The sequence below is a fragment of the Rattus norvegicus genome, chromosome 1, assembly GCF_036323735.1.
Source record: "Rattus norvegicus strain BN/NHsdMcwi chromosome 1, GRCr8, whole genome shotgun sequence".
Taxonomy (NCBI): Eukaryota; Metazoa; Chordata; class Mammalia; order Rodentia; family Muridae; genus Rattus; species Rattus norvegicus.
In genome coordinates, this window is record NC_086019.1 from 94,241,073 (window position 1) to 94,259,622 (window position 18,550).

General features: G+C 46.1%; 1 protein-coding gene across 3 annotated transcripts; it reads right to left on the reverse strand.

The window, feature by feature from the left end:
• Window positions 1–2,763: 2,763 nt before the first annotated feature.
• Zfp27 (zinc finger protein 27) lies at window positions 2,764–17,121 on the reverse strand. Of its 3 annotated transcripts, none has more exons than XM_008759225.4 (4): window positions 16,494–17,121; window positions 14,629–14,815; window positions 8,067–8,193; window positions 2,764–6,941 (listed from the first exon to the last, which is right to left on the reverse strand). In XM_008759225.4, exons 2-4 carry the CDS (start codon window positions 14,698–14,700, stop codon window positions 4,627–4,629), a joined length of 2,514 nt encoding a protein of 837 aa, XP_008757447.1. In that variant the 5' UTR covers window positions 14,701–14,815; window positions 16,494–17,121; the 3' UTR covers window positions 2,764–4,626. The 3 variants fall into 3 exon arrangements, with proteins under 3 accessions (XP_008757447.1, XP_008757448.1, XP_017445996.1); XM_008759226.3 differs by having other exon boundaries at window positions 16,395–17,121; XM_017590507.3 differs by lacking the exon at window positions 16,494–17,121 and having other exon boundaries at window positions 14,629–16,376.
• Window positions 17,122–18,550: the final 1,429 nt, after the last annotated feature.

Here is an 18,550-nt window from a genome sequence, read left to right on the forward strand (position 1 = left end):
CCCCAACCCCTCCCAATCCCTTTCAAATCCCCCAACACTAGGTAAGAGAGAAAGGTGGTTAGAGAGGAAAGAGGGCATAGACCTCTTTAGACTAGTTCTTGCTGATTAGGAGCATTGAGTTCCTTGTGAAAAGTCCAATCTCTGTTGTCAGGGATCTCCAAACAGCAACTCAATCCAGCAACAGCAAATGCAGTAGCAGCAGCCGCAGCCGCAGCAGCAGCTGCCACCACAGGCCCTCTGGGGACTCTCCATTTACACCCCCTCAAGAGTCCCCATAATTCTAAACATAAACCATCTGAGGCTAGCAAGAATCACTCCCCTCCTACAGCCCAAGACAACCACAGTTGGTGGCCGGGGACACTCTTCAGCTGCCCTATGTCCCATATCTGGGATTAAGACAAAATCATATTCACATAACGTAACTGGGTTCTTTAGGGTACCAAAATTCTCACTACACAGAGGCAGCCCTGTTCTCTGGTTCAGTCTGGATTCCTTAGAGGGAAAGTACACAAGCACCCACAAAGTGACCTAACTCCCATGCTAGTTAAGCTCTCCCATCTCCCTACTTGGCCCTTCTCAACTTCTCTGATTCCAAGATCATCTACCTCAACCATCTGCTTCATCCTTGCATGGTGTATAGATGGGGTACTGGTCTCACAACATGTCCCTAAGCCACCATGATGGTCATTGTGATATAGACTCCAGGATGTGCAATTCTAACAGTTAGGCTGTAAAGCAGTACCAGCTAGGGGAGCAACTGGCTAAGATTGGATACTCTGTTCTCAGGATTTCCCTAAGACCTGAATGACCCAGACTGAGTCGTTTCTGCCAGTTTGGCAGTAGTCACGACTCCTGGTATGGGGTGGGCACAGTGGGCTCGTCTGTGGATTCCACCTCAGAGTGATAGTTCCCCGAAAGGTACCTTAGCATCATAGTGAGATGCAGCTAGGAAGGTAATGGTCCTTCCAGAGGATGTGAAGATGCTTGGTTATGTCATCAGGAAACTCACTGACCCCATGTCAAGTGCTACCCTGTGTCTTGGCCTAAAACAGACACTGAGCTTGTACCCAACCCCCAAGGCTACTGGTGCTAAGAGCCTTCGAGGACATGTTAATATGAATATCATCAGGATACAGGGAACTGAAAAGAATACTTATGCCCGTATGGATGTGGCACCTGTCAGTAATAAATCCGATGGCCTATGGCTTAGGTAGGAAATAGGAGGTGGGACATCTGAGAGGAGAGAGAATTCTGTGATAGAGCCAGGTAGGAGATCTGCCTGGGGGAGAGGTAAGGAGATGGACTCCTGGTACCTTAGCACAGGTAACCAGTCACATGATAGAATGTAGATTAGGATAAATGGGATAATTTAAGTTATTATCTAATAAGGAAAGCCTAGCAATATGGCCAAGATATTTGCAAATACATTTTGAGTCTGAGTCTTATTTTTGGAAGCAGAGGATTGGGAGGAAGAACCAGACTTAACTTCCACAAAGTACATATAGCAGGTGTCTTGTGGGTCACACACAGAACTGGGATCCATGACAGAAAGTATAACTTTGGAAATGGTAAACCTGTATTCAGAGAGTGACAGTTGAGGTTAAGACTTAAATCCCAGGGTGCTCCAAGGAGAGTAAGGGGACATTTAAACCATGAAAGGGTTATTCTAGAGGCTAAGGTCTTTGCTTTTTAAATAAGCAAGCCCACCCCTTGGACCACCACCCCACATCCATGTCTCCATCACACAGGGCCTAGTTCTCAGGGAAAACTGGGAAAGCCACGCTGGGCATGTGGTGCACACCTTTAATCCCAGCACTAGAGAGACGGAGATCTCTGAGTTTGAGGCCAGCCTGATTTGTACAGCAAGTTCCAGGCCAGCTAAAGTGACATATTATTGCATGGCTTTCTCAGACCCACTTGCAGTTCAATAACATAGATGTGGAGACTTTTATATAATTTAAAGCTTTAGGCCTTTCTGCTGGGGAAGTCTCTCGGCTAGCTTCTAACTTCACCTGACTTTTAGACACTGCGTCTCCACCGTGTGGCTAGCTCTTTATCTCCATACTCTCTGCTCGCGTCTCCCTTCTGTTCCTTTCTTGTTCAAGTCTCCCTATTCTCTTCGCTGGCATCCCTCCGGTGGCTACGGTGGCTACGCATGCCCAGAAGTTCCACCTCCATACTTCCTGCCCCACCTACTGGCCACCAGATTTTTATTATGACCAATCAGCAGTAAGACAACCCCTGGTCCATCTCTTTGGTTGCCTAAGGCATTGAGGGTTTCCTGTCATTGGGGGAGGTGTTTTAGGACAAGCATTTACAAATAAAAAACTTGGTAATGGGCCAGAGATGACAATACCAAAACCTGCTCTCCACCTAACAACCGAAAATACAGGATCCTACTATAATACAAAGTGAAGGAAGGTCACCCCCAAAACAGACCAAGATCTTACCTGAAAAAAGAAAACAAGCAAAAAAAAAAAAAAAAAAAAAAAAGAAAGAAAGAAAAAAGAAAGAAAGAAAGAAGGAAAGAAAGAAAAAGAAAAAAAAAGGCGGAAGCCAGGAGACTAGATTCTGTAAGGCAGCACAAGCAGCAGAACAGAATGGGAAGGGAAGGTTCAGATGGAATGAAAACCCTGGTTTGCTCCTACATCAAGGCATCCAAGGATGTGTGCATACACCATCCCACAGGGCCATCCAGCCCTATGACCAGATTGGTCATTGGAACTGGAGCTGTCTCATGTAAATATGGAATGAAAATTCAAGTTTACAGCAGTCACTTTCTCTCTTCATTAAGAAGTGTAGATGGGCCCGTGTCTCGGAATGTCAAGGCAGGGAGGTGGGAGGGGGAGGTGGATGGGTGGGGGAAGCACCCTCATGGACGCCAATCAGTATCAGGTCAAGACTGGAGGCAGAGTTTGGTATGCGGTAGGGAAGTTGGTCCTCTCTGTTGGATCCTCCTCTGCAGTAGAATAGAAAACATCAGTCTTGGTATGACAAGCCAGGGTCAACCTCCATACCACAGTCAGGCGTGAATGTAGACTTGGATGTAGATGGGGTAAACGCTGCAGAGTGGACAGAAGACAATTAGGTAAAGTATTCAGAGCAGGAGAGCCTCGGAGGATCAACAGGCTAGGATTTTAAGCCAAGAAGGCAGTGGGGATATGCATGGAGGAGCGGCATGCCCGGGCAAGCTACCAGATAAAACAACTGTGCTCTTTGAAGAGCACAACAGGTGAAAAGGCCCTGAAGCCAGAAGCCAACCGCTGTGTGGGAGGAACCTGGGAGAGAAAGGCACTGTGGATTGGATCACATGAAGGTGGACAGCGCATCTGGGGAATCAGCGGCTCTTTACACGGCCCCTTTGACAGCCCTCTATCTCCAAAAATATTTACTCTACAATTAATAAGTAGCAACCAAATATGGCTGTGGGTCACCACTGCATGAGGAACTGTATTAAAGGGTCCCAGCGCTAGGGAGGTTGAGAACCAGTGCGACACTTCTTGGTGTTCCTCCCCTCCACTCCTCAGCAAGCCAGGGAGTCAACCCAGTTTAGCATCTCATTACTAAGGAAGTGATTCTTTATCATTTCTAAAGAGGGGTTCTCACTGAGACGCACACCTAGCTGAGAAAACCTTAGCCAATGATGGCTGCCAGTGGTGGCATGGCAGCCTCTGCTCAACCCATGTACCTGCAGGCATTCAGCTAACTCCCCACCCCAGGGCTGTTGTAACAGAGCTGATTTATGAGGTCACTGAGGAAGGCACGGAGTGTAGAAAACTGGGACCAGGGTCTTAATTTGACCCAAGTGATCTTAACATTTTTACTTCGAGACTTCCTGAGGGTAAGGGAAATTCAAAAGACATGATACTTGAGGTAGGAGACAACATGTTGGTTGCTTTTGACAAAAATAGTTACGGGTAGCTTATAAAGTCCGTTACAGGTAAATGACAGCGGCGAGTCCACGAGCACACTCAAGCTCGTGTCTGGATATGTCGTCACTGTGGTCTTTCTCTCTTGCTTTTGACACAGTTGTCTTACCCTGTAGCTCAGACTGGCCTTGAACTCATGGTGATCCTCCTGCCTCAGCTCTTCCTGAAGGTTGGAATTACTGACATGAAATGCCATACCCAGGCCTGTAGTGTATCTCGCTCAACAGAAGGAACGGATGCGCCCAAGAGGGCAAAGACGCCCATGGGTCTGTTAATGTTTGCAGCAAACAAGTGTCAGAAGAGAAGATGATCCCTGTCGCGTACATTACATTACCATCGATTAGTTGGCAGTGTCCACACTCCACCAACAGGATTTGCCTCAGTGTGAGCTGAGATGATCGTTCTGCTGGAGAACTTGGTAACAGTGTTCCGCCCGGTGTTTTTCCCCATGAGAAAGCTTTAATTGTATCCAATTGACACCAAAAGCTTTCATTGTATCCAATTGACGCCGTTTCTTCTCAGCGAGTAGAAATGTCCTTCCCCCGTAATGGGAATTCAGTGCCTTCTCTGACATCCTTTTCTGAGCAGTGATATGTGTCACTGTTCCGTGGCAGTTTTAGTTACAACAATATACATGCTGTTCTGTGCCACAGAGGCAGTAATTACAGTAAGACACATCCTCGGTATGAGTTCTCCCTCATACCGCTTGGGTGTGAAGACTCTGGTGGGCACTGAGCGCCGACTTCTGCACAAAACCTTCCCCACAGACTACACACTTATGAGGTTTCTCTCTGGTGTGTATTGTTTGGTGCTTATTCATGTTGGACCTGTCGGTGAAGGCCTTCCCGCACTCAGCACACGTGTAAGGCCTCTCTCCGGTGTGAATTCTCTGATGCACTTGGAGCTGGGATTTCTTGGTGAAGGATTTCCCGCAGCCACTGCAATCGTAAGGCTTCTCCCCGGTGTGGATTCTGTGGTGGGTAATCAACTCTGACTTCTGCCTGAAGGTCTTCCCGCACTCAGAACACATGTACGGCTTCTCCCCAGTGTGCGTCTTCTGATGCTTGCTGAGGTTTGATCTGCCACTAAAGGTTTTCCCACACTCGGCACACACGTGAGGTTTCTGGCCCGTGTGGATTGGCTGGTGCACCAGGAGCTGCGACTTGGAGGTGAAGGGCTTCCCGCAGTCGTTGCATCGGTAAGGTTTCTCGCCGGTATGGATTCGTTGGTGGGTGATGAAGTTGGACTTCCGGATGAAAGCTCTCCCACACTCGGTGCACACGTAGGGTTTCTCCCCGGTGTGGATTTTCTGGTGCACAATGAGAATCGACTTCTGGTTGAAGGCTTTCCCACAGTCGAGGCATTTGTACTGTCTCTCACCGGTGTGAATCGTCTGGTGTATGCTGAGGTGTGACTTCTGGGTAAAAGCTTTCCCGCAAATGCTACATCCATACGGCTTCTCCCCAGTATGAATTCTCTGGTGTGTAACCAGGTCTGATCTCTGAGTGAAGGCTTTTCCACACCTTGAACAGACATAGGACTTCTCCCCTGTGTGGATTCTCTGGTGCGTGATGAGGTTTGACCTGTTGGCAAAGGCCTTCCCACATTTACTGCACACGTACGGTTTTTCCCCTGTGTGAATCCGCTTGTGTACGTGGAGTTGAGACTTGGAAGTAAAGAGTTTCCCACAGTGACCACATGTGTAAGGTTTCTCTCCGGTGTGAATTACCTGATGTGCGACCAGGTGTGCCTTCTGGACGAAAGCCAGCCCACATTTTACACACGCGTACGACTTCTCTCCTGTGTGGATTCTTCGGTGCACGGTGAGGGCTGACTTCTGGGTGAAGGCCTTGCCACAGTCCCCACACTGATAAGGCTTCTCTCCGGTGTGAGTTCTCTGATGAATGATTAGCTCTGACCTGTAGGTAAAGGCCTTCCCACACTCAGTGCAAGCGGACGATTTCTCTCTTACCGGAACTTTCTTACGTGTGAAGCTGGGACTAATGCTGAAGGTCTTCCCGTGGTCGGGAGTTACACAGGGCCTCACTCTTGCATGAATTCGCTGGTGGACCTGGAGTTGGGACTTGGAAACAAAGGATTTGCCGCAGCTGTCGCACTGGTGTGGCTTTTCTCCAGTGTGAATCCGTCGGTGTGAGACCAGGTGTGTCTTCTGGATGAAAGCCTGCCCACACTCAATACAGATGTAGGCCCTGTCTCCCGTGTGGATTTTCTGGTGAATCTTGAGTGTGGACTTTTGTGCGAAGGCCTTGCCACAGTCGGCGCAGCTGTAATGCCTCTCTCCTGTATGGATCTTCTGATGGGTCCTGAGGTCTGAGTTGTACGAGAAGCCTTTCCCACAGTGGCCGCACTCGTAGAGCTTTTCTCCAGTGTGAATCCTCTGATGCCTGAAGAGAGAAGACGCTTGGAAAAAGGACTTTCCGCAGTTGCCGCATGGATAGCGCTTCTCTCTAGTGTGGGTTTTTTGATGCGTGAGGAATTCTGATTTCTGAGAACACGCCTTCCCGCATTCAAGGCACACATAGAGCCTGTCTCTTGTAGATTTCACGTGTACGGTCCGCTGTGGCTTCTGGGTAAGAGTCTTCCCAAATTCAGCACATTCGTATGATTTCTGATACCGACAAGGTACTTGTTCATAGCTGAGGGCTCTTTCACACTGACCATGGTCCTGTAATTTCTCTCCTGTGAGAGTGTGATTGGTGTTGGAATAGGATGAAATCTTACCATATTCGGTAATCTTCTGACCTCTCTTTGGTTCATTACTCTCATGACGAGTCTGTAAATTTAAATTATGCTCCGGGTCACTGGCAAGTGGGTCACGGTAACGGAGCCTCGTGGGGGAGGGAACAGTGTATGAGTTCACGTGGATCACCGTTCTAACGCCCGCGTATTCGTGGCGACTCTCTGCATCCACGGTCTTCTTGATGAAGACCATATCACTGGCCGACTTAGGTTCTATTTGCTGATAGTGGTCGCCGGTCTGCTGCAGTTCTTCTAGAATGAAGTATGAGAAAACATCATTTGTAAAAACCACAAAGAACAGAAGCAAAACTACCTCCTTGCTCAATGTGCCAAGAGGCTTTTTCAGAACTGCCCACTGTAAAGACAAGTTCCTTTCTGAGGAAGAAACAAATGATTTTAGTTCACTGCCACTAGATGGGTGCACACACGGCCCATTCAGGACAAGCACAGAGAAGAAGGGGTGTGGGGAGCACGATTTGATGATGAAGGTTGTGAGGGGACAAGAAACATCCAGGTTTACAATACATCAGAGGGAACAGCCAGATACATACGTTATATGTCAGATGTGAGCAAAGTAAAGGGAAAAGCGAGGGACACAGAGAAAGCTGCCATGCCTATAAACCGTTACACAGAAACTTTCTAACGCAGGTGATTTTTGCATGTCTCTGTTATATAAACCAGTGATACGTGGTGGGGAGGGATGAGGATGTGAGGCAGAGAGGAAAAAAGGGAATACAACATCTTATCCTAAGTCTAAGACAGAATTAGAATTATAATTTATACATTTACACTTATACATTTATACATTTACACTCATACATTTATAAATATGGACGAGAAGCCATACATTTATACATTTATAAATACATTTTCTTTTTTTTTTTTTCTTTTCTTTTTTTCGGAGCTGGGGACCGAACCCAGGGTCTTGCCTAGCAAGCGCTCTACCGCTGAGCTAAACCCTAACCCACATTTATACATTTATAAATATGGACTTAATTATAACTAAATGTAGGACTCATCAGTGAAATACAGTAATAAAATAGCAACGAAACTCAACTGACAGGAAGACAGACCCTGTTGAATGTGGATTAACCGGGCAGGATTAAAATGAAGCTTTATAAAGGGGCGATTAAGAATGCCAAACATGGGGCTGGAGAGATGGCTCAGTGGTTAAGAGCACTGACTGCTCTTCTAGACGTCGTGAGTTCAATTCCCAGCACCCACGTGGTGGCTCACAGCTATCTGTAATGAGATCAGACGCCCTCTTCTGGTGTGTCTGAAGACAGTGACAGTGTATACATACACACACACACACACACACACACACACACACTGCTCAGTGAGGCTTCCTGCCCAATCCACGGGGACTCTGCTTACCCACTGAGCGCAGGTGGCTGTAGGTCTCCTGCATCACATCCCGGTAGAGACTCCTTTGAGCAGGGTCTAGATGCTGCCACTCCTCTCTGCTGAAATCTATAGTCACATCCATGAAGGACACTAATCCCTGTAAGAGCAAATTCCTGTTCAGAGTAAACACACTGGGGGGTGGGGGACGGGGGACGGACCATATTTAGAAATAAGGATCCTGGGCTTTGCTTTGTCTTCAGTTCATTCTTGTAAGTCCCTGAGTGAGAGGCCAGCAAGACGGCCAAGTAGAAACTGGAACAGGCATGCCACAAAGTAACAAAGAAACTACTTTGTTTGGATAGAAAGAACTGAAGAGGACAAGAGGACGTCATAGAAACCCAGGAGGGCCACAGGAGAACACAACACAATGGCATGCCACTGCCCTCCAAGAGCCTAGTAGCTGTCAGCTCTAAACCAGGAGGGTAAGATCCCAGCGACCACTGTTACCTTGGACACTACCATGGTTAAGTTCATCCACCTAACACAGTTTAGAATCGTGGGAAGAGCGTACCAGTGAGGGGTTGTCTAGAACAAACTGGCCTGTGCGAGGCTGTGTGGATTATGTTAACTGACAGCAGACACTGCGGTTTGTACCATTCCCTAGGTAGGCGATCCTAGACTGCAGAGGTACTGGCCAGGGGTGGGGAGGCAGAGCAATGTAAACATACATGTGTTTATTCTCTTTGCTTTTGACTGCAGGTGTGACTGTTTCAGGTTCCTCACACTTTGCCATCCCCTCGTGATGACTGCGACTTGCGACTATGAGCCAGATAAACCCTCTCTCTCTTATGTTGCTTTAGTGAGGAAATAGAACAAGGTCAGAAATCTAATCCCCAGTCCAGGGTGCTACCCCATCTTGCTGGGTATGGCTTGCTCCAGGGGCCGGGGAACCACCTCAGCTCAGCCCTTGAAGGACAGGGTGTAGACTTGTGGGGGCAGACAGAAAAGCTTTACAATAGTTTGGTGCCATAGGGTAAGATACAACAAAAGCTGTCTTGGGGACAGTGGGCCAGCAAACAGATGGGTCAGTGGTGAGCCCTGTTCATTTTTATTTAAAGATACTTTGATAAATGTTGTAATTTGTATCCTGTCTTTGCTACTTTGTGGATTCTTCTTTCTTCTATCCCTTTTCCACCTCTTTTTTTCCACCCTTTCAACCCCCTAAATTAGATAGGAGGAGGGGGATAGAGAGGAAATGGGGTGGTGTTATCATTAGACTACTTCCTGCTGATTAGGGGGTATCAAGTTCCTTGGGGCAACTTTGATATTTGTAATCAGAATAATACCAATTTCTCTTTCCTCTTTCTTCTTTTCCCATGACTACTTAAGAAACCATAACCAACCAACAAGCTACAAACCCACCCTGCCTTTGGGGGCCCTACCATTTATACACCCTCTGAAAAGTTCTCAGAATTCCAAAGGTTTCACGCTCACAGAAACTGTCTGCTGCTGGCAAAATCACGCCTCTGTTAGAGCGCGAGGCAAATCATAGTCACCTGCTGTGGACGGTCTGAAGCAGCCCCATATCCCACCCCTGGGATTAAAACAAAAGACACATTCTAACATTTCTGTGCTTTTGAAAGACACTAAAATCCCAAAATTGTCACCACACTAATTCTTTGTACATTATTACTATTCTAAGTAAAAAATCGTCCTCCATCTCAAAGTTGTGTCCCTAAATATGCAACTGTAGGCTTCTTTTGGTTCCTGTTTATCAGCCAATCTTTTCCCACCCCTTTATTTTTGAGTAAGAAGAGCAACTGCTGACGGCGGGGCCTGGTGCTGTCATGTGGGTTTCACTGTTGCTAGGAGCTGTTTGATGGGATTCTCTAGATCATGGTCTTCTCACACGGTGTTAAACACACACAACCTGACCCCACAGGCGGGAAGCATTAAAGACTCCTGCGACCACCTCAGTAAAGACCAACCCAAAACTGCTCTGTAACGTCTGAGCACTGCTCAACTGTAAAATGTAGCCGTCCTCTTATCCCACTTGTAACTGTGTTTTAACGTAGCCATTCCCTGAAGACTGAGACTTCTTCTATATGAAGGAATGCCTAGGCCAAAACCTTTGCTCTGTTCCATGACTCGTTCATGCCTCAGTAACCCAGTTTATTCTATTCTGAGCACACCACATAGATGGTTACCGGCTTCTCAGGTTCACGACTATGCTACTCCTTAGACTTTGGGGCTAATCTCCAGTGCTTATTTCCCAGAATTCCCCCCACTCTCTTTCTCTCTGCTGGAACTCCTGCTTTCTATTTCCTGACTCAGCTCATTGGCCATGGGCTTTTGAATTGACATGTGAATGCTTTTACACAGTGTACAAGACAGTCTCTCTACACGTACTAATACAAACATACATTTTGTACATTACACTTTGTAATTTGCACATTTGTGATGGTTGTGCTCAATTTATATCTAAGAGAAAGAAGCCCTTGCACAAATAGGGGGAGATGTTGTGGGTGGCCCTAGGGCTGTTTGTATTCTGATGCTAACTCTGCTTCCCTCTTATGAATCTTCTCTCCATTCTAACTGATCGAATAAAGGCTAGAGCCTGCGATTGGGCAGTGGAAGGGAAAAGTGGGACTGGAGAACCTAGAGAGTGTGCGTAGGTGGGGGAAGCAGGGAAGAAGGAGAGGAGAGAAGGTGGAGAGAGGACCAAGGAAGAAGTAGAAGCCTACATGGAACGGAACCACGTGACCAAGAAAAACTGCAAGTCTGAGCAAAGGGTCTGTCCCAGTGCTGAGGAATAAGATAGGATAGTGATAGATGTGCCCAATCTAGGCACATAGCTTATAAATATAACTGGGTTGTGTCATTTTTATACGTGCTTACTGGGGTTGGAAATTACTTCAACAAATTGGCACACCAACATATCCCTTAGAACCCAACTAAACTGAGATAAAAGTCCACCCCCATTCCCACCCCCAATAAATGTCTCGGGCTGTGCTTTAGGGCTGCAGCAACGTGTGGGTTGAAAGTTGAGTGGGTCTGGGGGCGCCTACAGAGAGCTGCTGAGATGCTCCCTCCCTATGCCCCAGGCAGACCTGGGCAACCAGGAGCAGCACCCCAACCTGAGCTGGGACTTGGGCAATGCCAGTTTTGCAAAACAGTTGGTGTTCCCTGATCCTGGCAAAGGACAGGGGACCTTGGGGGCAGGCAGTAGTCTTCTCGAAGATACAGTAGGCTGATCTGGGCACCTACCACCAAGGGAGCCCTCCTGTGCTCGCTTCCCCATACCCACTCATCTAAATAGGACACGGGACAGCCAGACCCATTGTCCACTCCCCCAACTGCTTGCACTGCAGACTGAGATCAGTGCACAGGATGCTGGTTGCAACCTAAACAAAAAAGGCAGAGCCGGTTCAGAAGCACAGAAGCATTAGGTCTTTCTACTGTTAGGCCCTCCTTGTCAATACAAGAATAAGAGAGGACTACTGTGTCCTGAATCAAAGAGCAGAGGGGGACAAAGGTACAAAAACCTCCAAATTAAGTAAAAAGAATTATACATTGATAATAAAGAGACAAAGAGATAGATAGATAGACAGACAGACACTTAAAGATGAGAAACACAATAAATACCTTTACCTTTTGAGTTTTAGGGAATGATATTTTGAATGGTTCAACAGGGGTGGATTTAAAGGAAATTGATACCTTGTCGATACAGTTATCACAATATTGAGTAGATTGTTTACTATGTCTTCTCAAAAGACAGGGTCCTAAGATAAAAACTTATAAGCCTTAGAAAAGGGATTAGGGTGTCAATGCCCGTACCAACACGGCACCACCGGGTGTAAGCCTGCGGGATTAAAAAACACACACCTACGGGTCATTCTTGTTAAGTGAGAATGCCAAATCTGTAGCTTTATTCACTGAATGTATACCTCAAGTTCACAGGGTGGAAAATCCCAGGAAGCACAGTGGAAAAACCTGGCTTCAGGAACAAAAGAACAAACACGTGCCCCAAATTTACTGGGGAGGAATCCAGGAAGACAAGCCTAAGTCTCAGGAACAAAGACTGAGAACAAAAGACAGGAACGGAATGGACCATCGCCCAGGTATATGCCCAGGTACACGCCCAGGTATATGCCCAGGTACACGCTCAGGTATATGCCCAGGTATACGCTCAGGTATATGCCCAGGTACACGCTCAGGTATATGCCCAGGTATACGCTCAGGTATATGCCCAGGTACACGCTCAGGTATATGCCCAGGTACACGCTCAGGTATATGCCCAGGTACACGCTCAGGTATATGCCCAGGTATACGCTCAGGTATATGCCCAGGTACACGCTCAGGTATATGCCCAGGTACACGCTCAGGTATATGCCCAGGTATACGCTCAGGTATATGCCCAGGTATACGCTCAGGTATATGCCCAGGTACACGCTCAGGTATATGCCCAGGTACACGCTCAGGTATATGCCCAGGTATACGCTCAGGTATATGCCCAGGTACACGCTCAGGTATATGCCCAGGTACACGCTCAGGTATATGCCCAGGTACACGCTCAGGTATATGCCCAGGTACACGCTCAGGTATATGCCCAGGTACACGCTCAGGTATATGCCCAGGTACACGCTCAGGTATATGCCCAGGTACACGCTCAGGTATATGCCCAGGTACACGCTCAGGTATATGCCCAGGTACACGCTCAGGTATATGCCCAGGTACACGCTCAGGTATATGCCCAGGTACACGCTCAGGTATATGCCCAGGTACACGCTCAGGTATATGCCCAGGTACACGCTCAGGTATATGCCCAGGTACACGCTCAGGTATATGCCCAGGTACACGCTCAGGTATATGCCCAGGTACACGCTCAGGTATATGCCCAGGTACACGCTCAGGTGTGTCTACTGGGCCAGGGTGTTCCTGTTAGTAACAAAAGGCTACCACATGCATCCGAAGGGCTCAGCAGGGGTCAAACATGCAGGGGACCCAGGAGGGTCGGACCTTAGGGGAAACACTAGAGCTAAAGGCACAGGAATTTATAGGTCATGATAAGGAACAAAGAGAGGAAAATGAAGGCTGGAGACAGGAGCTGGAAAAGACGCTAGAACAAAATATGCAGCAGCTCATAGACCAGGCTGAGCCACAAAGAGAAAAATAATGAGGATTGGAAGCAGGGCTTGGAGGAGAACCTTTTAAAATTAATCAATCAGAATAAAATGGACAGCAGAATATCAGAATTATAATATAAAGAAAAATTAAACTGTGGAAGCAGAACCTTGAGCAGAGATTACAGGGCCTCGAGCAGCAGGAGGAGCGACAAAAGGAGATATGAAGCAGCATCAACACAGACCTCAAGGGAGGAATTTCAAATTCCAATTAAGGAGGATACTCAGGTAGAAACAGAAGATAAAATTAGGGAAAGCCAACCGGAGGTTATTAGAAAACAAGATTTAGTCTCTCCAGTTAGTGTGCGACAAAGCCCTCCAGGTGATGATCAACCACAGGGCTATCGGGGGCTCGAATGGCACCCCATGGATGTGTGAGAACTGAGGAAATTTAAGGAGAGTGTCACTAATTTTGGAATGCATTCTCCATTTGTAGAATAAATCCTGACTTCTTGAGCTGTTAAAAATAGAATAATTCCCCACGGACTGGAAGACTGTGGCAAAGACAACACGAGAACCTGTGTCACATTTACAGCGGCTCGCACGGTGGAAAGAAGCGGTGAGGGAGACGGCACCACAGAACAGAGCCAGGGGTAGAGAGATCTCCACAGATCAGATGCTTGATGAGGGTCGCTCGGCTGAGGTAGGGGTGCAGGCTATATATGATGAAGAAACCTTGGCATTGTGTCGCTTGGCAGCCTTCAAGCCCAAGCACCCTTTAGCCCAAGCTAAAGGGCCTCTGTGTGCTGTGGTGGCAATACGGAGACAGAGGGCAAGGCTGTGGGCTCTGATCTCTTCACTTCTGTGGTTGCAGGAAATGAACTTGGGTCTCCAAGCTCATGGGCGAGCAGACTTAATGAGCCATCTCACTGAGTACAATGTTTAAAACCGCAACCTGAAATGAACGGTTGATAGCGGTTAACAGCGGCTCCACTGAGGAGGAGACAAAGTTGACAATGTTTCCCAAAAAGGAAAGCAGCAAAAAAAAATCGTGGAGGAGGAAAAATGAAAATTGGAGACCTACTGAGAAGCAGAAACGTGAGGAATGGAAGCAAGCGGATATTTGTGTCCAGTGTGGCGATTGGAAAAGGAATGATGCCATTTCTTCAAAGACCCTATAGGGAAGTAATTTCTACCAAGAATTTTATCCACAGACAACAGATGAACACCACAGGATGACAAAAAACAGTCATTCATCACGGTCCGCCCTCACTGCCTCTGGAGTGGAGAACATTTGCCCAGGTGTTTCTTGATTTTTGATAAATAGATCAAGATTGGTTCCCTGAGGGGCAGGTTTAGGGGTCCAGTTGCTCCTGTGGCTTATCTGCTTCTCCTCTGAGACTCCAAGGACAAATCAGGGCCATCTACTCCTGGAGGAATGCCCACCCACAAAACCCCTCCCCTCTGACCTCACTGGAGCTCCCAGGATCTTCTGGGGCCAATGATGTAGCTTCCAGGGTTGAAGTCCAGTCAGTTGGCATGATCACCCTGGGTCCAGACCGTGTTCTGTCAGCAACCAGATGCTTAGCGGTCCTCTAGGAGTTTAGTCAGAACTGCGAGGAAGAAGAGCTGTGGAATGTGGTGGAAGATCTGGAGCTGCGAAGAGATACCAAGACACCCAGGGTTAGAGCATTTGCCTAGCATGCTTGAGGTCTTGGGTCCAATCCCCAATTTAAAACAAAACAAAACAAAAACAAAAGAAGGACTGGAGAGATGGCCCAGTGGTTAAGAGCACTGACTGCTCTTCCAGAGGTCCTGAGTTCAAATCCCAGCAACCACATGGTGGCTCACAACCATCTGGAATGGGATCTGATGCCCTCTTCTGGTGCGTCTGAGGACAGCGACAGTGTACTCATATAAATAAAATAAATCGTTTTTAAAAAGGAAAAAAAAAACACAAATTAAAATATTGACATATATTATTTTCATCATGAAGCTAACAGGTTCTAATGTTTTATTAAAAAAAGAAATCTAGCAATTGCTTTTAAAAAGTCAAGGGGTGGGCTGGAGAGATGGCTCAGCGGTTAAGAGCACCCGACTGCTCTTCCAGAGGTCATGAGTTCAATTCCCAGCAACCACATGGTGGCTCACAACCATCTGTAAAGAGATCCGATGCCCTCTTCTGGTGTATCTGAAGACAGCTACAGTGTACTTATATATAATAAATAAATAAATCTTAAAAAAAAAAAAGTCAAGGGGTAAAAACTAGACAAAAGATATAAAACTTGCAAAACGGAAAGATACTTGCGAAAATAAGCTCTTTTACAAACTGATGGTGGACACTGAATTTGCTAATAATATCCTGGAGATACTTAGTCATACCTATTACTAAAAATAACTGGAAGGGGGTAGTAAGGGTTGGTGAGACGAAAATACATTGTATACATATCTTCAAAGAATAAACAAACACATTTTGCAAAAATACACATAAGTGTTGGTAACGATATAACTTCAAACATACAAACCAGAAATGGACAAAGGAGAGATAGACAAATCACCTTTCTGTTGTGAGCAATATACCTCCACCACAACTAAGCAGACAAAAAAAATCTGTAATGTCTGCTGGTGGGGTGCAGGCCTTTAATCCCAGAACTCCGGAGGCAGATGGATCTCTTTGAGTTCAAGACCAGCCTGGTCTACATATAGTGAGTTCTGGGACATCCAGGGCTCCAAAAAACAAAAAGCAAAACCAAAACTGTAAGGCCATGTGATATATAACTCACAATACAACTGGGGAGCGGTAATTTTTATGCAATGTGAAGTCATTTATGAAAATGATTACGATATAGACCATAAAGCATTTTTCAACCTGACCACTACCCAGAGATATTATCTAAAACGGAAAATGCATTTCCAAATGACTCCTGGATCAAAGAAAATAAATTTAAAAAGAAAACCATTTGTATTTAATCAACAATAAAAAGTCTACATATAAATATGTAAGAATATAAATTCTTACATTAACCAACGCTAAAAATTAATGAGCTAAACTTTCGGGTTAGAAAGCAAACTGATCACAGACCCCAGGGGCTCTCGGGTGTTACAGACCCTCAGCCACTCATCACATTCCCTAACATCACATCACTCACAAGTCAGGACAGTCACACGTCACCCGGCCGGCCAACCTCCCTCCTCCAAAACTCAGAATCCCGTTATTGATCGGAGAAATCCTTACCACTGACAACCATCAACACAGCAGACAGTACCCAATACAGTCACTAACTCGCAACATACACACACATTAATGATTCCCTAGAATTCTAGTTGAAATCACCTCCAAGGTGCTTGCTCTTAAGACTTCAATGGAAACCGCGCGGAGGCGAGGGGAGAGGGGGAGGGGAACCATCTTCAAAGACCAAGGTCACTTCCGGTCTTTAAAAGAAAAAAAAATCCTTGGCTATTAGTACTGCGCATGCTCAGCGATACCTGCGACACAGGAGGACTCCAACAACCCACTAGGTGCCTAAAGAGTTTGCAGAACCTTTATATACCATTCCTTAAGAGGCTATGGCCGCGCCCGGAGATGCCGCGTAGGCCACCATCTTTGAAACTTAAGCATTCCGTACAGCAGAGGAATAGCTATCCAGCCAGATTACACAGAATGGGATAAAGAACGTAAATCCAAGCACTGTAGCCCTTGTCTGTGCATCATCCTATAGGAGGAGGTTCCTCTAGCTTTGAGGGCATGAGTTCTGTTATACTTTAAACCTAGTTGCCCGCCCCCTGCTGGAAGAAACCATGAGGTACAGGGGATCCAGCCAAAGAAGGAAAAAAATTGAGGGCTTGTGGGAGAAACCATATGAGGGGAAAAATCAAGGTGGTACAATCACTTTATAGAAAAATCATTCATGAAAAAGGTAGACAATTCAGGATGGAACTCTGCTCCTGAGGAAAAAAACCCCAGCAACCCCAAGATGCATCAGAACCAGTATCAGAAGCAACTGGAAGAATGTCAAAATCTTAAATAGGACAAACCGCATTGGGAAATAGAGTAGAAGCTGGGATAAACCCCCTGGGAGATACCGCCAGGGGTGGGGGTGGGTGGGAATAGAGCGGTCAGAATGTCCTTTGGAAGGACAGAGTAGAATACAGGCATAAAACCCGCTCGTTTCCGTTATTCACCACTCTAAGCACCTCAAGAATAGCTTAATACGAGGCATAGTGGCTCACATTTGCAGGCAGGATGAATCGATAGGCCAAGCTGAGATATGTAGAAGGAGGTAGGGAGACAGGAGGGAGGAAAGAAAGGACTTAGTAAGACCAACATGTGACTAAAAGCACCTAAAATTAAAATATAATTTATACACAGCAATGCCCTTAGTGTGTAAATGAAGCCTTAATTTAATACCATGGCCCACCCCCTTAATACCTAATTAAACACACACACACACACACACACACACACACACACACACACACACACATACAAAATGACATTGCAAGCTGAAACAGAGTCTCAAGCATTAGGTGCTCATACTGCTGTTGCCTAGAACCAGAGTTCTGTTTCCAGCCCCCACCACAGGTAGCCCACAAATCTGTCTGTAACTCTTGGTGATGTGGCATCCCCTTTTGGCCTGTACAGACACATATGTATGCATTAAAGCACATACCCATACAGAAAAACAGTAAAAACAAAACTTTTTAAAAGTACTGACAAAAGCCAGGGATGGTGGCACATGCTTTTAATCCCAGCACTAAAGAACTAGAGGCAGGCAGAATCTGTGAGTTCGAGACCAGCCTGGTCTACAAAGTGAGTTCCAGGACAGCCAGGGCTATACAGAAAAACTCTGTCTCGAAAAACCAAAAGGGAAAAAAAAGATAAAAGAATGGTAAACAAATGCTTATATCTGCTTTATTAAAATCAATTAATCTAGAGATTACCACAACAATCACAAACATGTGACTGGATATACAAACTCGTACATATAACTCATAAAACAATATTGTTCAGCTAAGAAAGGAAATACCTATGTAGAAATGAGTCCCATAAACACCAAAGCAAAAAAATGTACCTAGTATTGGACCTTCCCTTTAGTCTAAGTGTTTGTGTGACACGGACAGACTGATCTATATGAATTCAGTGCAAACCAAGTCTACTGAGTGACTCGCAGGTCGGCCTAGAGTAAGACCCAGACTCAAAATAAATAAAAATTCGAAGACAATTTTTTTCACTACTCTATAACAGAACGCTCTACCTCCTCGGGAACAACCACTCGTTTACAATTCTTTGTAAATCTGCTAGATTTTAATAACTAATATTCATTTTTTATGCCACCTAAATGGATCATAAAAATCCTATGCTGGGCCTCGCCAACAAAGAAGGGGAAGACG